Source organism: Schistocerca cancellata, chromosome 4 (genome assembly GCF_023864275.1).
Source record: "Schistocerca cancellata isolate TAMUIC-IGC-003103 chromosome 4, iqSchCanc2.1, whole genome shotgun sequence".
Taxonomy (NCBI): Eukaryota; Metazoa; Arthropoda; class Insecta; order Orthoptera; family Acrididae; genus Schistocerca; species Schistocerca cancellata.
This window is the reverse complement of record NC_064629.1, coordinates 320,072,527-320,098,629: the sequence shown is the minus strand read 5'-3', so window position 1 is coordinate 320,098,629 and position 26,103 is coordinate 320,072,527. Positions and strand designations below refer to the sequence as shown.

Sequence of the window (26,103 nt, the reverse complement as noted above, 5' to 3'; positions counted from 1 at the left end):
GACACTTTCCATTATTTTCTTATAGTTATTTACTAATTTTGCTTGGAGCCCAAAAGCAGATGGCTTCTGCTAACACTGTATTTATGAGTTGTGGTATTGCAGTTATCATTCTTTAAGAAAATGACCTGATAGTAAAACAGCTGTCTTATTAGTTCAGCACTTCCACTAAAAACTAGTTCTTAAATATTCTGTTGATACATCATTATTTAGAACAATACTTATATTATTTGCAAAAAGCTGTTTCCTTCATGACTCCAATCAAAAAGTATATCATCCACATAAAGTAAAAATAGCAAAGAATACTCATAATTTTCTCCATGCAGGTGCAATGGCATCCTTCCATAGACAAACTAAATAGCATAGTATAGCTTTCCTGCATATTTTTTTTCAAATAACAACTAAACCAGGCAGATCCTAAACATTTTGTATGGCAAAAATTGTTACATTTCAAATAGCATCTCATGAATGATATTCAAATGCCTTTCATAAGCTGAAGTAAACTCCAACTAGTTTTATGTAATCATTTAACTTTTGGAAATGATGTACATGCATGTACAAATAGCTCTCTCAGAGGGCCAACTCTTTTACAAACCTAACTCTGTTTGGCTGAGTATTCCAGTATTGTACAAGTGGGGGACTAATGTTGTATTCATTACTGTCTCAAAATTTTGGAAACTTATGTAGGGATATTCTGACCAGTATTATTGACATCTTTGGAATCACACTTTATTTGTAGATCAACTCAGCAACGGTATATTTTAATCTATCTGGAAAATTATTAGTTCAAATCCCCATCTGGCCATCCTTTGGTTTCTCTAAATTAACTAAGGTGAATGCTAGGATGATTTTTTTGTAAGCGCAAAGCAATTTTTCTTCCATATTCTTGTCAAATCTAAGCTTGTGCTTAATATGTATGATGTCAACAGGACATTATATCATAATATCTTTTTCTTCTTCCTGGGAAATTATTCTCAGTTAATTATTATTCAACATATAGTGAAGTGTATCTACCCTGCAATTACTGTACAGTTAGACAGTGTATGCATATGACATTAATCATTGATATTCTGTTTAACAATCCACACCAGTAAAAGCAATTAGATACCCAGACAAGAAATCATATAATAAAACTTTATATACCAGTCTTAATCACTCTATACAATACTGGATTGCTAGTTTCAATAAATCATTATTATTTTCAGATACATTCACTTTTCTACAGAATTAATATGGAAGTATAGCATTAAACATTTGCATATACTTCTATGATGTCAAAATTTACCACTGTTAGCTGCTCATGAGCATGTGTAGATGCTTTTCTCTGTACTACTGTGTTAAATTTTTGCCATAATGACTGAATCTGAAGATGATTATTATTCATTGAAAACATTAATCTAGTGTTGTACACTAACTAGTCAAAAGTATCCAGACATTCCCATGTAATGTGGAAATGACCACTAGACATCATGGGCCCACTAGTATAGAAGGAGACGGAAGTATTGTGTTACCAGTAGGGAAGCAGTGACAGCAGAATAAATCAGTCAGGTGAGTCAGTGACTTCGAACATGGACTAGCCATTGGATGTCACCTCAATAACAAATCCATCAGGACATTTCAACCTTTGTAAAGCTGCCATAGTCAACTGTTGGTGGTGTGTGAAGGAACAACCACAGTTACACCAAGACCAAGCATATCTTATGTGCTGATGAACAGGGACCATCGAGCACTGTGGAGAGTTGTTGCAAAAAATGGCATGAAATGAGTGGAAGGAATTACTCAAGACCAGTCCAAGTAACATAATGACTATGTGTAGGAAGTTAAAACTAATGGAATACAATGGTTGAGCAGCTCCTCATAAGCCACAAAAAGAAAGCAATGCTTGAGGTAGTGTAAGGAGCAAAACCACTGGATGGTGGATGGCTGGAAATGAGTGATTTGGAGTGATATTTGCTGTAGCAATCTAATGGGCGGGTTTGGGTTTGACAAATTGTTGGAGAACATAACCTGCCATCATGTGTAGTGCCAACAGTGAAGTATGGAGGAAGTGGTGTTATGGGATGGGGTTGTTTTCCATGATCAGGGTGTAGCACCCTTATCGTACTTCAGAAAACACTAAATGTGGAAGGACATGAACAAATTTTACAGCATTACGTACTATGTACAGTAGATGAACAGTTTGTAGATGATGACTGCTTGTATCAACATGACAAAGCACCATGTCATAAAGCAACATCTGTGAGGATTGATTTTGGAAAGTAACATTCCTGAAACAGGCTGTCCTGACTAGAATCTTGACCTGATACTAATGGAACCTGTTTGGGATGAATTAGAACATCAACTTTGTTCCAGAGCCCAGCATCCAACATCACAATCTTCTCTGGTTTCAGCTCTTGAGGAAGAACAGACTGCCAATCCTCCACAGACATTCAGACACGTCACTGAAAGTGTTCTCAGTAGAGTTCAAGTTGTCATAAAGGTGAAGGATGGATTCACCCCTATTAATGTCCACTAATAGGTGTGGGACTGATCACCTAGTACTTGGCCCCTTTAATCATCCAACCAACCAATAGGTGTCCTCCATATAGCACTCAAAACTGACCAGTACAGTGATATTGTTTTATATTCCTCCTGAGATGACTTTAGTATAAGAGAGGTGAATATCTGTGCCTGTGTTTGCTTGAACAATAAATATGTTTAGAAGATGCTACCATGAACAGTAAATAATGTCTTGCTTTTTTCTCTCTTCACCCAGTAATGTTACACCATCATCAGTGGGTTGCCCTCTATTTTACTCAACAACACATTTTGTTGTTTATGTTACCGTACTGCAGAATACAGATAGCAATCTGGACAACAATGAACTGTCAACAGAAGGTAATAATCATTATTGTGTTGGGGTGGGGTGAGTAAAGTTGATTCAGTGCTCAGTAAAGTGACATTTATACTGCATTTTGACATCTCTTAGCCACACAACCACCTTATTAGTAGTTTGTAAGTCTAAGTTACACTCCATTTTACTTCACTATTAATCACAACTATCATTCAATGTTTTCACTAATACTGGACATGCACAGCAATGGCAAAATCCACAATCATTCAAACTTGTGATCTCTATTTTATGAAGCAATGACACTGAGCTAATGTTTTGAAGTGGGAACAAACACTAGTGGGTAAGTTCATGGCAGATTGAAACTGTGCGCTAGACTGAGACTAGAACTTGGGATCTTTGCCTTTTGCGGTTAGGTGCTCTACCAACAGAGCCACCCAATAATGACTCATGATGCAACATCAAAGCCTTACTTCTGCTAGTACCTCATATCCTACCTTCCAAACTTCATTCTGAAGCACTAGTGAATCTCTGAGCTCCAGGTTTCTATATAAACAGACCCTTATCTCTCATTTGTCTGGTTAATGACTTCAGGTGAGTAAAATGATCTTTTCCACTTCTTGTAGCAACATACAAGTATTGTTGTGCATGTTGTCACACACAGATACATTTACCAAGGCTGCAGCAGGCTATAATGACTGATTCTGTAATTGTTTTGATTGCTGCACACATGTTAGTTCAAAGACAGAAGCAGTTGATTAAAAAATAATTACATTCTACACATTAATGAGCCATTTGCTATGAAGAAACTTTTTCAGTTAACATCTTTGATCAGAATATAACAACTCTAGAACAGGCTATGTAATGTGATTTTCTAATTTATTTTTGATTGCTCTCTGTTTTAGTTTTCAGATTCAGAAATTACGCAAGACTATCCTTAAGATGTTTCTTCGTGCATCTAAGAAGGTAAGAAGAACCTAGCCACATGAAAATGGCATATGGGTCATTCCACACCAAGTGGTCTAAAACTGAAAAAAGTTCCCACCATCATGGTCTCCAATTTTCGTCAAATTTTAACTGTAGCTTTAGTCAAGTGTTGAAGTAAGTTTCCCAAGATTTCAGGCCTCTAGCTGCAATAGCTGCTGATCTAGACCCCCTTGTCTGAAGTGTACTTAGTCCGTGTGCATGCAACATAAAAAAAATGTCATATTTGGAGTCTAATAAAATCGAAACTAATTCATAAGAATGGTTAGTAAGATGCGACCCTGTACAGTTTTTTTTGCTGATTCCAACGAAATTATGTATAACATTACTCATGCAAACCCCGGTCAAATAACTCGACTCAAAGTATACTTCAAAATTTGTCGTGACACAACGCGACAAATTTTGACCAATATTAAGACTGCAATGATTTCCTTGCAGTTGAAGATATGGACTTGAACTTTTGGCCAAGCTTCATGCTTGTGCTAGACATAATGCAGCCGGATTTGCAATGATCCAGGCCATATGGTCGCCCTGCAGTATCTCTTCAAATTAGGCAGTGTCAGCACAAACGGTAAAATTTACCAAAGTTTCAAGCCAATTACTAAAAAATAGTTGGCCTGAATCTGCTTGTGAATAGTATCACCTAAAAGAGAAACTCTTGCTCTACAAGACTGACATTTGTTTTTTTTGCAACGCGACCATTAAGTACTCATTAACTCACATCAAAGTTGTTATATTTTGTATGCGCGATGCACTAATTTTTCTTCATTTCTAGGAATTTGAATCTTAATAGTCGCTTAGAATTACTGATATAATTGGATATTTCATTCGTGTTTTATTCAGTGATTGGCCAGTGAGAGATGTCAGAAGTTAATGAAGAAGAAGAATCGTTGGCCCCCTGTTCAATTGGAAAAGATGCTGCTGCATCAAAGTGCCATGTTATCTTCTATGCTAAGAAGACTGGATTCAAAGCGTTTAGTGATTTCACAGAATGTGACCAGAAATTGCTTGTTTCGCGTTCAGAAGCCAAACTTGACGAAAATTCCATCATTTGCTTCCACCATGAAGCCCTCTTCCTACATGAATATCAAGCGATGCAAAAGAAATGTTGCAATCCATTCAAGAAGAGGAATCACAATGTAAAAGCTGGACTTAGACTGCTTGATAATGAAACAGCTGCCAAACTTTGCCTGTTAAAGAAAAAAGAAGTGATTGATATAAAACCTGGTCAGAAGCTTTGCCCTCGCTGCATGTCGGCACTGAACCAAAAGCTAGAAGATTCATCATCACTATCAACCCAATCTGAACAAGATTTCACAACGGATGAAACTGAACCAGCCATCAACAAAAGTTTATCATTTATTGGTGCTTCACCATTGAAAAGAAGACAACTAAGTAAAAGAGATAAGCAAAGCTATGCAAAAAGAAAGATCTTGGATGCACAAAGTTTAATTGGGAATCAAATTGCTGCTGCTGTAGGAATCAATTACGATGAACAGCCAAGTTCAAGTAAAAGTCGCCCATGCAATAATTGTGCAGATCTTGATAATCTTATAGAAGAGTTGAAAGAAAAATGTAAAGTGTCAAATCGTAGGACAAAAGTTCAAATATTGACCTTGGTTCCAAGAAGCTGGACAATTAAAGATACGACAACAGCATTTAATGTATCAGAAAGAATGGTAAAGCAAGCGAGAAAACTGAAGAATGAGCAAGGTGTTCTAGCTTTTCCAGCAAATCGGCAAGGAAGGAAGCTTTCAGATGAAGTTGTCCAGAAAGTACATGACTTTTTTCAAGATGACGAATTCAGCAGACTTTGTCCAGGGAAGAAAGACTGTGTGCCTGTGAGAATTTCAGGAACAAAGGTGTACAAGCAAAAGCGGTTGTTGCTTTGCAATTTGAAGGAAATGTACGTGTCTTATCAGAAGCAAAATGGACCAGAAATTGGCTTCTCAAAGTTTTGCGAGCTTAGACCAAAATGGTGTGTTACAGTTGGCTCTGCTGGAATGCACTCAGTTTGTGTCTGTACAATACACCAAAATGTCAAGCTTATGCTCACTGGTGCATCAATCAATGAAGACTACAAGGAAATTCTTAGCAAAGCTGTTTGCAGCTTGGAAAACAAGGATTGTATGCTTCATCGTTGTGAAAACTGCCCTGGTCCAGAAGGTGTAGAAGCAGTTATTGCAACATATTTTGAAGATAATGACCCTGAAGAACTGATTGAGTACAAACAATGGATTCATACCGACAGGGATACTTTAGAAACAAAGCAGCTTTCAACAGAAGAGTATGTTGAAGATATTGCAGCAAAAATTTGGAACCTGTCTTGTCATCACTACATTGCCAAGCATCAAAGCCAGCACCTGAAAGCTCTCAAAACTGATTTGAAAGAAGGCGAATTCATAATACTAATGGATTTTGCTGAAAACTATTCATTTATTGTTCAAGATGCAGTGCAAGGCTTTCACTGGGAAAACAGTCAAGCAACAGTTCATCCATTTGTAGTCTACTACTGTGAAAACGAAGAGGTGCAATGTGTGAATCTTTGTGTTATTAGTGACTGCCTTCGACACGATACGATTACTGTCCATGTTTACATTGGAAAAGTAATCAATTACCTGAAGATGCAATTTTCCAAAATAAGCCACATCCACTACTTCAGTGATGGTTCAGCTGCACAATATAAGAATTTCAAGAATTTTCTCAACTTATGCTATCACAAAGAAGATTTTGAAATAACAGCAGAATGGAATTTCTTTGGAACAAGCCATGGAAAGTCGCCTTGTGATGGCATTGGAGGCACAACAAAACGGTTGGCAGCAAGAGCAAGTTTGCAACGTCCATATGAAAACCAGATTCTAACACCCAAAGATCTTTTCAACTTCTGCAATGATAATATCAATGGAATCAAATTCTTTTTCATCAGCAAAGAGGAAGTTGAAGAAGAAAAAGCTTCTCAAGAAGAAAGATTCCTGCAAGGGCACACTCTAGCTGGCACAAGAGAAAACCACCATTTTTTGCCCATTGATATGACGACAATTAAGGTCAGTAGAGTTTCTAATGATGCGACATCTTTTTTGGCCAAAATTAGTGCTGCTGAAGTAGTAGTTCAAGTCATGGATCTTCAGCCTGGGCAGTATGTTGCTTGCATTTATGAAAAGAAATGGTGGATTGGAAACATCGTTGAAATCTCAGTCGAACAGAAAGATGCTTTCATAAGCTTTATGCATCCTCATGGTCCTGCAAGTTCATTTTATTGGCCCTTAAGACGTGATACTTGCTGGATTCCAGAACAACTTATCATTGGTGTTATTCCAGCTCCATCAGTGACATCATCTGGTCGGCAATACAGTTTTCCTGAAAGCATTCTCTTGCAAATCAACGATGCTTCCAGAATGATGAAGTAACTGAGGAAGACAGGCTTGGGAACCTGCATAAAGAAACCCACAATCAGGCTTGGGATCCTGTGGTAAAGACACCCTGTAATCAGGCTTGGGAACCTGCAGTAAAGATACCCACCCGTGGCTGTTACTGCATGGCTATCGGGCGTGGCCCCTATGGCGATGGGGATGCTGGTTTTATTGTGATAACCAGTAATGGCTCAGCCATCATGGACCAACGCAGGGCACTGCGCACACAAAATATAAGATACTTTGACCTGAGTAAATAAGCACTTAATGGAAGCGTTGCAAAAGAAAAATATATCCATCTTGTAGAGCAAGAGTTTCTCTTTCAGATGATACTATTCACAATTAAATCCAGGCTGACTATTTTGTAGTAATGGGCTTTGAACTTTGGTAAATAAAGCCATTTGCGCTGACACTGCCAAATTTGAAGAGATTTTGCAAGGCGACTATAAAGCCTGGGTAGTTGGAAATCCAGCTGTATTATGTCCAGCACAAAGATAAGACTTGGTAAAAAGTTCAAGTCCATATCTTTATCTGCAAGGAAATTATTGCAGTCTGAATATTGGTCAAAATTTGTCGCATTAAGTCACGACAGAATTAGGGGTACACTTTGAGTCGACTTGTTTGACCGGATTTTGCATCAGTAATCTTATAATTAATTTCGTTTGAATCAGCACAAAAAACTGTACAGGGTCTCATCTTACTAACCATTCTTATGAATTGGTTTCAATTTTATGAGACCCCAAAAATGGCATTTTGTCTGATGTCGCGCGCATGCGAACTTACTACCCTTCAGACAAGGGGGTGTAGATCAGCAAGTATTGCAGCTAGAGGCTTGAAATCTTGAGAAACTTAATTTAGCACTTGACTAGTGCTACAGATAAAATTTGAAGAAAATTGGAGACATGATGGTGGGAAGGTTTAGACCACTTGGCATGGAATGACCCATATGCTTTATATTATTTTTTGCAAGTCTATAATATTTGTGTGACTTTGCACCTTCACATTTTTTTTGTATAAGGAGTATTGCTCTTATGTGATGTTTCAGCATTCCTGTTGGCTGATGGCAAATGTTTGCATGTCCAGTATTTTGCTTTCTTATATTTAAGTCTGATTTTAGTAGTTCCTATGTGTGGCAATCTGCACATACTCTAAAAAAAAACTGTATTGAAACAGAACTTATTGGTATGGCACACGGAAGAGCAAGGTGTCAAGGTAGCAATAGTTCCCTTCTAAACTTCTCAAATAAAAATGCAACAATGAAAACTTCGGTGCAACACCCAGCTTCAAATACCACAAACTGCCATTAGATTTCACAAACATCTCTTTTGCATTTTTTCTTGACAATTCTTTTTAATAGAGCAAAAGCAGCTTGCTCCAGGCATATTTCTTTACATTCTAAAAAATTTGACATGGTTAGTCATGTGCTGCTTCCTAAAAAGAGAAAAAATAAGATTTATCTGATGTTTACAACTGGTTCAGTAGCTTTTGACTGAAAGAATACAATTGGCCAAAATCAGAAATTGCGGAAGTTTAATGTTTGATTCCCTAACTGTATATCTAATGATCTCCGGCAGCACAAAGCCAAAATATGTATTTGTATGAAGCAAATATCTGCATGAATTTATCATAATAACAGAAACAGCATTAACTCAGATCAGGACACTAAATTTCTTCATGAATGTGATGAATTATTTTTTTAAAATGATTGTACTCTTTCTTATTGTGATTAAACACTAATCTAGACACTTGAAAGATTATCTACCATATCCAAATAGAGTATTTTTTCTTTTCTACAGAAACAATTCTGAATCTGATATCATTCTTAACTGTGAAAACAAGGAATAAAACAGATGCAATTCAAAAAGTAATTTGAGCACTGTACAAAACTTACAAATAATTCAAAATTTTGGTCTAGATATCACTTTACAGAGGCACGGTTACTTATTTCACAGCATAATGTTTAATTCCATTGGACAATGGCATAAGTTGCAAGGCCTGTGAACAAGTTGCTGATTAACTATATTTGATACTGCAGTGATGTGTGTGTGTACTTTCAAAAGGCTGCGAGTGCAGCAGTGCTATATAGTTCGCGGAGGGTGCCTCAGACACGTGTGCACATGTGTGTGTGTGTGTGTGTGTGCAGGGTGCCTCAGATGTGTGTGCACGCGTGTGTGTGTGTGTGTGTGTGTGTGTGTGTGTGTGTGTGTGTGTGTGTGTGTGTGAGAGAGAGAGAGAGAGAGAGAGAGAGAGAGAGAGAGAGAGAGAGAGAGAGAGATCATCGTCAGAGTGTGCAATGGGACCCAATCTATTTAAGGTTAGCTGAGCTACATTCGTCCTCAGTTCTCTATGTGTATTATTACAGATCTTTGGGTACACTTCCATGTAATAAAGTTGTGTTCAGTCTACAGATCATGTTGTATTTATACCTAATTACAACATGACAGGTGAGGAGTGTGGTCTTGTTCTCCACACAAATTTCTACTCTGGTTGGTGCTCTGTTTATTCTCACAACGTCTGATGATATTATGGAGGATGATTTACCTCGGTTGGTCGAACAGCAAGAATCATTCACCATGGTGTTGCACCATCAATCACAGGCCCTGGACAATGAAACTCAGGTACCTCAATCACTAGCTTCTGTATTGCCTAGTTGACAAGCTCCTTAGTCTGTGTGGCCTGCTGTTTTTCCCCCAACAGTCCTTTTGATTTATCAATCTGCCTTTTCTACATACAATGAGTCTGTTGATAAATGGGATGCACACAAGAAATTCTGCAACAACACTTTCAAGCTCTGGGGACTACTGATGCTATATTATGTTCCTTTCATGGATTTTGCCAAGAGAGTATCGAGTCCTATGTCAACACACATCTTTACAGGATCAGTCTTATTTAATGTTTTGCCAAATGTGTGACCTTCTTTCAAAATACTACTTTAAGATCATCCATATTATTGCATCCTGTGTTGAGTTTTACCACCATAGGAAGCAACCACATCAATGCTATTGAGCCTGGGTGGCTGAACTCTATGGGTTAAGTCATCATTGTCATTTTATGTCTGATCCATCCCTCTCCAAGGTTTTAGCTATTGCACAGCTGTTCGAGGTGTCATGAGCTGTGGGTGACCAAACTAAGCTATAGTGTGAGGTATCAGCACTCCAACCCTCTCCTCCACACCAAGCTTCAGATACCTCACAGGTGGAAGGCACAGTTGTGGTGGTCCACACATGATCATAGCATCAACGTGGCCAGCCTCACTCCCAACAGCAGCCGCACAACAAAGTAAACAGGCCAGTAAACAGCAGTGTATGTGTTCTACGCTCCCATCCTACCCTTGTTGTTTCATTAACCATGAGTGCCCAGACTGCCCAAAACTCTGGGCTACCTGTCATAACTGCAACAAAAAAGATCACATTGCTTCTGTTTGTAATGCAAAAATTCTGCACAACAATCCTGATGTGGATAAGTACGTAAATATTGTATCAGCTATTTCTGTTCTGCTAAACAAAATTTTCATTGATGTTATGGTTTTTTGTAAAGTTATGCTCATACAAGTAGATACAAGAGCTGCAGTAACCTCGATAAACTCACAAACTTCTATGGACTTGGGCTCTCCTCTGCTTCTTCCTGTCACAAAAGTTACTAAATTACAATAAATAGAGTATTTCTATTCTCAGCCAATTCACCAATTCTCTGCCCTCAGTGACCTACAAATCAGTAGTCCAGTCACTTACATTTCTTGCTGTAGATAATGTATGTACAGAGAATCTTTTTGGATTAGATGCTTTTAAGTTGTTTAGTTTAACCATTTCAGATGAAGTGAATTTAGTGTCTGAACAAGTGCCAGATACACAGTTAGATGCATTACGTTCTGGGGTTTCCTCTCTGTTCTTTCCTGGATTGAGGTGTGCCAATGATCTTCAAGTGCACATTACCATGAAATCTTACGCTCGGCCTCATTTTCTCTAGGCCTGTCTGGTTCCAGTGTCACTCAGGGAGCAAGTCAAAGATGAATTAAATCACTTCACAGAGCCCTGCATTGTTGGGCTTATTGCATCAAGTGAATGGTCTACTCCCTCAGTTACAGTAAAAAAACCATCAGGCTGGTTATGCCTCTGTGGCAATTTTAAAGTTTCTGTGAACACACAATCAATAGTGGATACATACTCAATGCGGCGCCCAGGTGAACTCTTTGTGAAGTTATCACATGGTCAGTATTTCTCAAAAACTGGCTTGTTGGATACCTATTTACAGCTCCCTTTAGATACAGAGTCACAATGTTTGTTAGCTACCAATATCCCTTTTGGACCGTACCAATCGGTGCAGTCACCTTTTGGAGTCGCCAGTTTTCCCACTATTTTTCAACGTTTTTTGGAACAACTTACAGCATCTATTTGGATGATATTATAGTTTCTAATGCCTCCACTGAGTAGCATTTACAAAATCTCCATACTATTTTTTTCTGTCCTATAAGTGACCTGTCTGAAGTGTAATTTAGAAAAATGTCAATTTTTTCAACCTTCTGTCAGTTATTGTGAGTTTGAAACTTCTCACACCCCTGAATCAACATGTTTTTGCTATTGTGTCACTTCTATGCCCTACATCAGTCAAAGAACTTAATTTTTTCCTAGGAAATGTCGCCTACTACCATAAATGTTTGCCTGGGGCAGAGACATTGTACAGCTGTTACATGTGTTGCTGCTCAGAGGCACTTAGTTTCACTGTCTGCCAGCTTGTGAAACCACATTTTCCACCCTTAAGACCATGTTGTAGTCTGTGCGCTGTTTAGTGATGTACCAATCAAGTCTCCACTTGGCCCTGGGGTGGACGCTTCACAGTACGGGTTGAGGGCAGTACTAGCTCACAGATATCACAATGCCTCCTAATGACCTACTGCATATGCCTGAAAAATGCTGACTCATGTTCAAACTAGGTACTCTCAGATATAAAAGGAAGCTTTGGCCATTGTATATGCTGTGAAGAAATTCCATATTTTTCTCTATGGTACCAAATTCCACCTGGTCACCAATCTCAAACTGTAGGTTTCCTTAGTCAGTCCTTCTGGGTCATTACCAGATAAAACAGCACATTGCATCCAACATTGGGCTCTTTCCCTTTGATGTTACAACTACAAGATTCGTTTTCACCCTACAAAGCAACATGCAAATGCTGATGCTTTGACCCAACTGCCAGCCAGTCTGGACGCAGGATTTGATCAGAAGGAATTGCTTTGTTTCCCTATTGATATCACCACACAGCAGATGGTTGGTGGCTTTCCTGTAACTAACACATGGCTCTTGAAGACTGTAGCTTCAGATTCAATTTTTTGGAAGGTCATAACAGTCATACAACACGGCTGGCCTGATTCACCACCTTCTCATGTGTCTGAACCTCCACCCCCCATAATTATTACATCTTTTGACATCAGTTCTCTGTTGTGGATGGTGTTCTGCTTTTAGACATGGATCACATGACCCATTGGGTAGTGATCACATCAGTGCTTCATTCAGAGTTTCTCCATTTATTACATGCAGATCACTGGGGTGTATCACCCACAAAAGCATTGGCCATTGACACATGTTTTGGCCTCAGTTAGATGGTGATGTTACCTGCCTGGTTGCCTCATGTTCACAGTGTGTGATGCACCAAGCAGCTCCCTGGAGTTATCCCCTTGGATGATGCTGTTACATGCAGGGGACCATATACAAATGGATTTTCCTGGCCCCTCAATGTTTATTAGCTGTTGGTCATTGACACATATTCTCATTTTCTGTATGTCATTTGTTGTGTTTTCGCATCCACAACTTCCACCATCTCAGCCTTGTCCAAAATTTCTTCACTCGAAGGCTTGTCCACAACATTAGTGTCTGATCATGGTCCACAATTTTCATCGTGAGAGTTTGTGGCATTTTGTGATTCCTGTGGTATCCATCACATCCTCACCCTGCCATTCTATCCATAATCTAATGTTGAGGTGCAACACCTATTGCAGATGTTTCAAGCTCAGATGAAAAATTGTGTTGCCAACTCTTCGTCAGAAGTATCTTTAGATCAGTTTCTCCCCTTGTACCATTTCATGCCATTCGTCAAGAAGAGCCCAGTGGACCTACTCCATGGGTGCAGCTGAAGACACAACTACACCTCCTATGTCTTCCACCCGGAATCAACATATGCAGCTGCCACTCCTCTTCCTACTGGATGTGGCTGTCTGGGCATGCAGTTTTGGACATCACCCTAAATGGATACCAGCTGTCATTGCCAGATTCCAGAAGCGGCATCTCTGTGACACCTGCATGAAGGATTCTGTGGCATCTGCATGGAGGATGGCCTCTGCTCAAGGCACCATGATCAGTTTTGCCTTTGCCTGGACAGCTGAGCACTCCTTAATGTCACACCACATCGGGCATCACATCACCTGCTGCTGCCAGTTCTCCACTCCTACACGGGTGAGGGCATTTATCTGCAGTGACTGAACCAGCATTTTCTCTATTGCTTCTGAAACCATCATCGGGGATTCCATCACCCATTCCTGAGCAACTGTTGATCAACATCATCTGTACTGCGAGCACCGTCACCAGAGGCGATACCCAAAGTTTAAATGGGAATAGCCCCAGTATCACTGGTGTTACCATATGGTTTGCTATGGGAAGGGGGGGGGGTGCATAACATGTCTGAAATTGAAGCTCTTCGACCCAGGAGGACAGCATGGACATTTCAAGAATCTGTGATCTCCCTAATGGAGGAGGAATGCAGTGACGTGTGTGCATACTTTCAAAAGACTGCACATGCGGCAGTGCTATGTTGTCCACAGATGGTGTCTCAAGCTTGTGTGTGTGTGTGTGGGGGGGGGGGGGGGGTGTATATAGCTGTTGCTGTTGCAGCCTACTCACATTGCATAGGAGTCAGGATTGTATGTTGTATCCATTGGTTTCACTATTGTAGTCGTACTGCATGGTCTGGTATCCCCATTGTCATTATATAAGACCCTTTTATATTAACTCATTGAAGACATCAATTATCACTGCAGCAATACGTAAAGGGAAACAAAATTTCATAGTATGACAAACTCATTTCTTAGACTTATCTACTCACAAGCTAATGCTGCATTCTTTCTCTGTAGTTAGTTAGTTAGATAAGTAGTTATGTGTTCCAGAGACTGCACTCACAATAAATGTTATGATGTGCAATCTGTCGACAGAACAAATATAGAACACACCACAATTTCAAACAAATGATAAATATCTGTATGTCTACATGGTAGCCATTTACAATTTTTTTCTTTATTAAGGACTATTTATTTATATTAAGAATTCCTCAGTGGTAAGGAAGGAGTTGTTAAGGAGAAACATCTTTAATGTATATATGAAAACACTTCTACACACTGTCAGGCATTTTATTTCCAGGGCTTGGTTGTGAAACAGTGTTATAGCTATATAGTTCACTATATCCTGTGCCAAATTTAGAGTCATTAAAGGGTAATGCAGATATTTTTTAGTTCTTGTGTTGTACTTGTGAATATCTTGGTTACTCTGAAACTGAGATGGATCATTGATAACAAATTTTATTAGTGAATAAATGTACTGTGAGGCTGTGGTTAATATTTCCAGCTGCTTAATGAGATGCCAGCAAAATGTACGTGTGCGGACTTCACACATGGTACTGATTACTTTATTTTGTGCAAAAAATACTTTTTGCCTCATTGAGGAGTTACCTCAGAATACTATCTTGTATGACATTTATGAATTAAAATATACAAAATATGTTAACTTACTCAATTCTATATCCACAAGGTTGACAATTATTCATGTAACAAAAGTGGCTGAGCCTAAACATTTTAGCAGGTCTCCTCAAGCACACAAAAAGATACTTGTACAGTAACATACACTCCAGATGTAAATAGAAAATCATCTAATGAGGCTGAAACAAACCAGTGTCCTGATGTAAATATGACAATCCCATAACTCTCACAGACAAAAACTCACCAAAAAATCCAGAGGCACTCTTTCATGAAGTGTACAAGAAAAGGAGAAGAAACGTACAGTTTGTCAGTGTTGAAACTATGGCTGAAAAAGGTAATCATTAATACAAAAATGCACTAAGAAGTGCCAAATGGAATGCACACTCACTATCACAGAATTAAGAAGAATCTAGAAATGCCAAAACTAAATGCATGACTAAAGCAATAGTTGGTACAAGAGTAGAACTGAGAATGCTGTGTGGTAAAAAAGAGCTTGGTTTCATTTGAGTAGTGTCAGAAGTTGGGCAACTCCAGAAGAAGTCATTAGTTCATGCAAAAGGCATTTCCTAAGCATAAAAGCTGTACAAATGAGAAGCTAGAAACTAAAGGGCTTAATAACAGTTTCAAAGTTAGCGTTGACTTTGAGCTAAGAGATAAAGTAATGGATAGTACTATATGTCCCAAAAATATTAAAGTGGTTTTTTATTCCAAAGAATGACCAACATCCCTGTGAAATAGGCTCCTCTATGATAAACATGTACCAAGAGTGACTAAATGAAAATGGCTTACACACAACCCAGAATTTCACTCCTATAATTACACTCCTGGAAATGGAAAAAAGAACACATTGACACCGGTGTGTCAGACCCACCATACTTGCTCCGGACACTGCGAGAGGGCTGTACAAGCAATGATCACACGCACGGCACAGCGGACACACCAGGAACCACGGTGTTGGCCGTCGAATGGCGCTAGCTGCGCAGCATTTGTGCACCGCCGCCGTCAGTGTCAGCCAGTTTGCCGTGGCATACGGAGCTCCATCGCAGTCTTTAACACTGGTAGCGTGCCGCGACAACGTGGACGTGAACCGTATGTGCAGTTGACGGACTTTGAGCGAGGGCGTATAGTGGGCATGCGGGAGGCCGGGTGGACGTACCGCCGAATTGCTCAACACGTGGGGCGTGAGGTCTCCACAGTACATCGATGTTGTCGCCAGTGGTCGGCGGAAGGTGCACGTGCCCATCAACCTGGGACCGGACCGCAGCGACGCACGGATGCACGCCAAGACCGTAGGATCCTACGCAGTGCCGTAGGGGACCGCACCGCCACTTCCCAGCAAATTAGGGACACTGTTGCTCCTGGGGTATCGGCGAGGACCATTCGCAACCGTCTCCATGAAGCTGGGCTACGGTCCCGCACACCGTTAGGCCGTCTTCCGCTCATGCCCCAACATCGTGCAGCCTGCCTCCAGTGGTGTCGCGACAGGCGTGAATGGAGGGACGAATGGAGACGTGTCGTCTTCAGCGATGAGAGTTGCTTCTGCCTTGGTGCCAATGATGGTCGTATGCGTGTTTGGCGCCGTGCAGGTGAGCGCCACAATCAGGACTGCATACGACCGAGGCACACAGGGCCAACACCCGGCATCATGGTGTGGGGAGCGATCTCCTACACTGGCCATACACCACTGGTGATCGTCGAGGGGACACTGAATAGTGCACGGTACATCCAAACCGTCATCGAACCCATCGTTCTACCATTCCTAGACCGGCAAGGGAACTTGCTGTTCCAACAGGACAATGCACGTCCGCATGTATCCCGTGCCACCCAATGTGCTCTAGAAGGTGTAAGTCAACTACCCTGGCCAGCAAGATCTCCGGATCTGTCCCCCATTGAGCATGTTTGGGACTGGATGAAGCGTCGTCTCACGCGGTCTGCACGTCCAGCACGAACGCTGGTCCAACTGAGGCGCCAGGTGGAAATGGCATGGCAAGCCGTTCCACAGGACTACATCCAGCATCTCTATGATCGTCTCCATGGGAGAATAGCAGCCTGCATTGCTGCGAAAGGTGGATATACACTGTACTAGTGCCGACATTGTGCATGCTCTGTTGCCTGTGTCTATGTGCCTGTGGTTCTGTCAGTGTGATCATGTGATGTATCTGACCCCAGGAATGTGTCAATAAAGTTTCCCCTTCCTGGGACAATGAATTCACGGTGTTCTTATTTCAATTTCCAGGAGTGTATAAGCAGTGCCAATGTACAGTGTCTCAGGGCTAAACTTTATGTGCTGTCATTCTTTATAGAAGAAGTGAAGCCAGATGTGCTATATCTATGTGAAAAATCAGCATCTGAAGCTGAGTACTACAACTGTACTGAATACTTCAACTTGGTAACAGAACAGCTGCTTCCTTTGGTAGTGTATCTGTATATGGAACAGAAAATTCAGTGAAAAAGAAAAAAGAAATTGATTTAAAAAGCTACTCTGTGGACCCAGATTTAAAGTTGGCTGCTTTGGAGTTATTAGAGATCTTGCTGTAATTGTTGTCTCAATATACCTTTCTTCAAATGAAAATTTGAAAATTTTCTCAACCAAATGGAATCTTGCCTATGCTACTTAATGCGCTTGAAATCTAAAATTGCATTGTGTGGTGATTTTAACGTACACTTTGGTGAAGAACGCATTAAGGAGACGGAATTTATATACCTGGTAGCCAATTACGGACTATTTGTAGCAAACCATCTACCAACGAGAGGTGTTGCCTGCCTTTACACTGTGATCACAAATCTAAATACATAAGATTATAAGATGATTGCAGTTGACCCATTGATCTCTGAGCACATTAATTATGGAACTATATACAAAAAGAGATAAAATCAATCAGCTGTTACCTGACAAAGGTCATTAATATGGAAACATTAAACGCTTTTCAAACAGCTGTATCTGCAGTAAGATGACAGCCTGAATTGCAGGAAATGACCTACATCAGATATTTACAAGAAAAAAGACATTAAAGAAAGGATGTAGAAGAAGCCAAAAAGAAAAGCAATGATACGTTCATTGAACCTGCAAGGCAGCCTGGAACCTGATCAATGAACTCGGGAAGAAAACCACTTCTCCCTTAAGCTTGTCTAGTCCAGATGACTTTAATAGTTTTATTACTGAAATTGTGGAAAACACTGTAAGTACAATCCCAGACGTCACTATAGACCCTGCAGCTACTGTAATAAATGACAATAGGTACATGATGAGGAGCTGGAGGGAATTACGAAAAAAAAGGTATAATAAAGATTTTTAAGTCTTATAAACCTCATGATACTCAAGATATATATGGAACGTCTACTAATGTCCTCAAGAAAATTACCTATGAAATTGCTGAACCATAACTGTGGTAATTAATAAGTGTTTCACTGCTGGTATATTTACAGACTTTCTGAAACTTGCACAGACAGTACCAGTTTATAAAAGGGAGACACAGCCATGATAGCAAGCTTCAGACCAGTCTCAATCATTCCAGTCTTTGCTGAAGTCATTAAGATTGCTATGAAAGACCAAATATCACACTACTTTGAAATCAATGAACTCTTCACAGATGCACAGCATGGTTTCTGGAAAGGCAACTGTAGAACAACAACAGCACAACTAGATCTGGTTACTATAACAAAACACAGTTTTGGGAAAAAAAGAATCTGTAGCACTGACACTTTTTGACCTTAGTAAGGCATTTGACTGCATTCCTCATAATGTACTCCTAAACAATCTCAGTAAATATGGAGTTGAAGGAACTGTTCTGGCAACCCTCAAATCTCATTTGGAAAATGGAAGGCAAGTCGTATCAGTCCAAGGAGCACTATCAAGAGAATGGATGTTGGAATATGGTGTGCCACAGGGATTAGCAATGAGCCCCCTCCTGTTCCTACTATTTGTAAATGATTTAAGCTCTCATGCACAGTACTTGGAATTCACAGATGACACAACTCTGTCCTTGAAAGGCATTGATGCCAGCAAGGCACAAGAAGAAGTAAATGGTTTGTTTGTTGCTACAAAGGAATGGTTTTTTATAAACAAAATGAAAATAAGTGAAGAAAAAAATGCAAAAACCAGTATGTAGCGTACCTAAAAAGTGCAGGAACTGTGAAGCTTCTGGGTTTTGTGGTGGATAGTAAACTCACTTGGCAAGAACACAATGCACATGTGTATGACAAACTGTCATGAGTCACGTACCTACTGAGGAAACTGAAGCACATGAGAACTGATCAGTATCTGCTGACAGTATATTATTCACTGTTACACAGCCATATCAGCTATGGCTTGTTACTATGGGGTCACACTACAGGTTGCAAGAGAATTCTACTACTGCAAAAAAAGCAAGAAGGATGACAACATCAACAATAAAAATGAACCACTGCAAACCCCCCATCACATGTCTTGGAATGATGATGATTTTCAGTCAATAGGTCTTCACCTGTTCTCATGTATGTGAAAGAAAACCATGAAACAGTCACCAACAGGAGTGACTTCCACAATTATAACATGCACAGTAAGAAAGGCAAAGACATCCCATGCTGTTGACTCTCTATGACACGGGACAGTTTTACAACAGTAGCTATTAAAATGTTCAACCATCTACATATTAAAATGCAGTCCTTGGACTTGGTGAAATTTCAAGGAAAAATGTCACAAAATCTATGCCAAAAACCACTGTACAATTTAAATAATTTCTTTGACAGTGAAGCAGCAAACTGGACTCCCTAAAGAATGCACTGCCAGATGAAATGGAGCGCAAATGTACTTGTTAAAAATTTCTCACTCTATATGTCATTAAGTGTTATGCTATACTTCTGCTAATTTGTTCTGTTTTATTATTCATACTTATGCTAATCTGTTTTTGTATTACAATGCCTGTGTAATACTAGTCTTGTAAACCTGGTGCAGTGTATTCAGTCTTGACTGGTGAACAAATTAGCTACATTAATAAATGGTAACATGTTTTTTCCAGTTTAAGTTTTTATTACTATGCGCATCTAAGAACTTAAAATTTTCTGCTTCATTTATTATTTTTTTATTTGTTTACTACATTAATAGAATATGAGATACTTTTAACAGTACAAAACAGGATGAGCTGTGTTTTTTCGAAGTTTTAAGTCAGCTCATATGTGCAAAAACTGTCAGTAATTTTCACAATAACGTTATTCACTATTTTCTCTGTTGATGATTCTTGGCTTGGCTTTACAACAATACCTGTCGCATCAGCAAACATAATTAATTGTGCCTCATAATTCAAATAAAATGGCAGATCAGTAACATAAAGCAAGAACAGTAGTGGCCAATGACCAAACCTATGGCACTCCCATTGTAATTTCTACCAATGCAGATGATGTGCCTCTCTTTGTATAACTTGAAGAGCCTGGGGTAGTTTGTTATTTAGTAATTAGTTGTTTATTCATCCATAAATTATTTGCAAAATTATGTCAGACATGTCATCTTAATTGATGATTCTACTGAATTCCTTATATTTACCACTTGGCCTGTCTGAAAAAGCTGAGTCAATACCTCACCACAATGCATGAGATGTTGACCTCATCAGAATGGGAATTTTTCAAACACAGATCCTGGGTATAGGATTTCACAGTATGAATAATTAAACTATGACAGATTACTGCAAAATAGTCATTCTTTATTATTAAATAATGTCAATTTTGCTACCAATCCCTACCCTGTGTTAATAGTCCTTGACTTTGTAGCATGAATTTTTAATATGTATGCTTTAATTGACTTTTTAAATGTTTGGAGCTTAGTTGTTTCTTTAATCTCCTTGTAGAAAATGCTGTTTTGTGTTTCTTGTTCATTTAATCATACTAAATGTAAGTTTAGTCTGGATCTTGTTCCATTACCATGAACGCTGCTATTTGTGAGATAATTACTGATGATTGTTTTGATATGCAGAACAGATTGGTAGATGAACTGACAAGGTGCAGTTAGAAACCCCAAATGTTTAAAAAGAGATCTTTTGTAGGAGTTCAGTTATTATTTTTAGTTATTATTCTAACAAACTTTTTCTGTAATTTGAAGACAGTGTCCATGTTTTGTGTATGGAACCCCAAAAAATGATTCCATAACTAAAGATTGAGTGCATATAGGAACAGTATGTAACTATAAGACATTGTCTGTTACATACTAATGACACAATTCAAAGGGCATAGCATCTACATCTACATGTACTTCTACACTCTCCAAACCACCGTGAGGTAGTGTACTTGTGTATTCATTCCTCTTTAAGTGACAGTCAATACTAACTCCTAAAAATTTTGTGTTTGCTGTGCAATCTATGGCATTTTCATCCATGTTCCATCTGACAAATTTATTTTTCATCTTTAAGTAGAAATTCATGCTGTATGGTGTCTTAATGATCAGTGTAATTTCATTGCATGATGACTAATTGTAAACATCCTTATGGTTTCATTTGCTTTTTCAGCTACAAGTTGTGGTGTTTTATCTTTGATTTCAGTGTTTCTGACATCAGCAAATATAATTTTTCCCCACGTGTGACACTGTCTGGAAAGTCACTGATTTATATGAAAAACAATATAGATCCTAATATGACACCCTTAGGGACTCCTATATTAATGTACTTGGAAAAATGTTTCACTAAGAATTTTTTGTTTACTTGAAGCCTGTGCTGCCTCTGCTCTTTGTGCCCCATTTTTCAAATATGAACTGTTCCAGTTACTGACAGTTCCTCTTGTTCCAAATGATTCTAGTTATTTAGTAGAATTTTATGGCCAGCTGTATCAAAGGCTTTTGATAGATCTAAAAATACACCTGTGGCATATTCATCCTTGTCTATTGCATCATGTGCCACTTTTGTAAGCTCTGCTGTTGCTGGTTCAGTATTTCTGCTACTATGGAAACCAAACTGTGCTCTACTAAGGAGTTTGTATATATATTTAAGTAATTCATTAGCCTGACTTTTGCAAGGGATTCTACTATTTTTTAGGGTGACAACAATAGAAAAATGGGCCTGTAGTTTTTTATACCCTTTGCATTACCTTTCTTAAGTAGAGCCACAACTCTTTTTCAGATATTCCGAAAAGTTACCTGACCTGAAAAAATCATTTATTATGCCAGTTAGTGGGGGCTTGTATACTGCCAATGCATTCCTTCAATGCTATGGCACTTCATTTGTACTTGCTAACATCTTATCTTTTAATCTTTGTACTGTTTTGCTGACTCCATACTTTGTGGTGGATAACAGCATATTTGTATTTGTGGCATATTTTTTTACTGGAACAGTGTTCAATTTTGGGAACTTTTGCTGTAGTTCCTCTGCTGTATTAGAAAAGTATTCACATAATTTGCTAGTTTCTGTAGATCATTTGCTAACCTACATTTGTCTTTCATCTGTAAGTTACTATGGTTCTGTTTCTATTTTCCTGTTTGTTTTTTGACAACCTACCTGATACTTTGTTTTTACTTTCAGCATTAAGTATTGCTTTGTCATTTGCTGAATTTTTTGCTTCAAGCAACACCTCCATGTAAATCTTTTTGGCTTTGACTGTAGTTAGGAACTCAGGGGAATTTTCTCTATTCTTTTTCTTAAGTAAGTACTAAACCAGACATGTGATGAACTATGTGTTCCATAAAAATTTAACTTCTCTAATAGAATATTCTGACTGTCACAATCAAATGTTACTAATATTCCTTATACTCTCTAGAGGAAGCACACAAGTTTTGTCCGTGATGGTGATAAAGTCTTTCACTGATGATGAAAAAGCTAAATGCACCCATTTAAAAGAGGGAATCCTGGTCTGAAAATGACTGTATCCAAAGTTATGAAGTCAAACACATTAGAGTATTACCCTGTCACTGTAATACAAGAATCTATAAAACAAATTTCACATAATGTAATAAAATTATTTAGCATGTATATTGTTGCTAACATTGTAGGGAATTAAAACCAGACCAACATGCAGCCATATAACAATAATAATAATAATAATAATAATAATAATAATAACAGAGGGAATGTGGCAGGAAACTCCTCTAACATTCTGTATATGTAGTATGTTTACATGAACAAGATCAATCTAGATGTTAAGGTCTGTAAAAATGCAGTCTGTGTTTATATACTGAATGGTATAGTTGATAAGCCATAGTGAATTGACATTATAGTTAGTTACAGAATTAGCTGATAGGATTTTCATGTACAGCCAAGCAAATGGAAACAGTAGGGAAGCTGACAGATTGTACTGGGCCATTACCAACATGAGAGAGAAATCTGCTGCACATCATGTTCCTTTGGTTAACTGCAACAAAGCAAGTGGAACCCAAATACAATGAACGAGGAAGACAATGAGCTGTACAGACTTCCAGTCTGGAAGAAGCACACCTTGTTTGATTGCATGAGGAACTTTCAATCAACTCTTAATTGATTGAACACCTGTGTTGGGTTTTTCCTGAAGTAGAAAAGAAGGCCTAGTCCTATGCATGACCAGCTTATTCACCTGATTTGACCTAATTTGATTTCATGTTGCTGGATAGTGTGAAAAGTTGTATGTGCAGGACACAAGTCAAGACTGAAGAGAATCTCATGACAAGAATTCTCAGTGACTGTAATACTGTTTGAACAACTTTAAGGTTGTGTAAATGCGTGTGATAGAAGTTAGTATGACAGTGTCATCAATGTATAACAGCTAGAGATATGCCACTTTAAGTAACTGGGATAAATTGTTGTCTATTTTGATTTCTACAATCACCCACAAACCAATGATAAATTTGAAATTTTCACATTTTCACTTATAACTTTTTAATCAGTCATTTCCAGGGTCCCTTATCTGACAACGATACATTTTTGATTCTGACTTTTCCCAGAAAGTTGATGGAAACAAACATTCTATTCTGGTGGAATTTAGGCCTTTTCTCACATATTTTTTCAAGTATGTATTGAACAAGAAATGTTACTATGGCCACACGATACTATGCATTCATGCCTGCTCTAGCAGACAATCTTGTGCTTTATCAGGTGACATGTCACTTGGCAAAAACTGCCCGTGAAATATATGTATCCAAAGCCAAGTTTTCTCTGCCATCTATTTCATACACTGATCATCCAGAACATTATGACACCTACTAATAGCCAGTATGTCCACTTTTGGCACAGATAACAGTGGCGATGCATTGTGGCAAGGAAGCAATGAGGCCTTGGTAGGTCACTGGAGGGAGTTGGCACCACATCTGCGCACACAAGTCACCTTATTCCTGTAGACCGAGCGGGGTGGCGCAGTTGTTAGACACTGGTTGGTTGGTTGGTTTTGGGGAAGGAGACCAGACAGCGTGGTCATCGGTCTCATCGGATTACGGAAGGATTGGGAAGGAAGTCGGCCGTGCCCTTTCTGAGGAACCATCCCGGCATTTGCCTGGAATGATTTAGGGAAATCACGGAAAACCTAAATCAGGATGGCCGGACGCGGGATTGAACCGTCGTCCTCCCGAATGCGAGTCCTGATTTAGGTTTTCCGTGATTTCCCTAAATCACTCCAGGCAAATGCCGGGATGGTTCCTCTGAAAGGGCACGGCCGACTTCCTTCCCAATCCTTCCCTAATTCGATGAGACCGATGACCACGCTGTATGGTCTCCTTCCCCAAACCAACCAACCAACCAACCTGTAAATTATGGGGGGGGGGGGGGGGGGCAATTAGTCCTGAAGCCACTTTCAGTCACATCCCAGATGTGTTTGATCAGATTCAGATTTGACAAGCTGGGAGGCCAACACATAAACTAGAACCTGCCACTGTGTTCCTTGAACCATTCTTAATCTTGTGACATGGTGCATTATCTTGATGAAAAATGCCACTGCCATTGGGAAACATGATTGTCATGAAGGGGTGTACATGATCTGCAGCCATTGTGCAATAATCCTTTACCATGGATGCCCACATAAATGTTGCCCAGAGCATAATGGAGTTGTCACCAGCTTATCTCCGTCTCACAGTACAGATGTCAGGAGGCTGTTCCCCTGGAAGATGATGTAGTCACATTCTCCCATCTGCATGATGAAGAAGGTGTCGGGGGATTTATCAGACCATGCAACACTCTGCAACTGCACCAAAATCCTGTACTAAAGGTCACGTGGCAATTTCAGTCACAGTTGCCGATGTTGTCGTGTTAACATTGGCAAATACATGGTTTGTTGGCTGTGGGGCCATCAGTTGAAGTATTTGGTGCAATGTGTGTTCAGAAACACTTGAACTATGCCCAGCATTAATGTCTGATGTTAGTTCTGCCACAGTTCACCATTTGGCATGTTTTATCAGTCTGCACAGCCTACAATGTCCAACATCTCTAATGAGGGGTGGCTGCCCAACCTCACAACACCTGGACATGGTTTCACCTCGGTTTTGCAGCGTGCTGTAGACACTCAGCACAGCACTCCTTGAACACCTGACAGGTGTGTAGTTCCTGAAATGCTCGAGTCAAGCCTCTGAGCCATCACAATCTGCCCTCAGTCAAACTCAGACAGATTGTGCGACTTCCCCATTCTACATATGGACAGCACACACATTGATACTAGATGCACCACACGTGTGTCTGACTAGCAGTCATCCCTCACCAGGTGAAGTTGGTATGGCCTGGGTGGGTTTATACTGATAGCAGGTCAATGGTAATAATGTTCTGACTGATCAGTGTAGATGGAGCTATCAGTATAATGGATAGCTCACGGAACATTAAAACTTTTCCTCATATATAATACTTGTCCTGTCATTTCCATACTTTCCTGTATGAGCAAATTGTGTCTTGCTACTTAAAGTGCAAAACAACTAATGGAAAGAATTGGTTGATGATAGTAGTTTCAGCTAATCAACATGAATCCATTAGAAGTACACAGAACAGAAGTAGTTATCAAGCAGAGCAAATTTTTTTTAAAATCATGATAAAAAGATAATATTACATATGCATCCCTTTTCTACATTAACAAAGTTCTATAGGGATGCATAGGGACTATCAAGCAAATGAACTGCTACAGTGTGTATAATCCATTTTTACAACCAGGAAACTTGGTAACTACCCCTTGACAGTGGAATTCTAGCACAAGTTTTGGTAATGCAAGGAAATCATGATCTGTGACATAATATATTTAGAACTTTGGCA

The 26,103-nt window shown here is 39.3% G+C and overlaps 1 protein-coding gene across 2 annotated transcripts in view; it reads left to right on the top strand.

The window, feature by feature from the left end:
• The window catches only part of LOC126183550 (sarcosine dehydrogenase, mitochondrial), a 270,038-nt gene that overhangs the window by 344 nt on the left and 243,591 nt on the right, over window positions 1-26,103 (top strand). For both annotated transcript variants that reach the window (XM_049925625.1, XM_049925627.1), the window contains exon 2: window positions 3,733-3,793. In XM_049925625.1, the coding sequence (XP_049781582.1) occupies window positions 3,770-3,793 (24 nt within the window). In that variant the 5' untranslated portion in view covers window positions 3,733-3,769. The remainder of the gene's footprint in view (window positions 1-3,732; window positions 3,794-26,103) is intronic.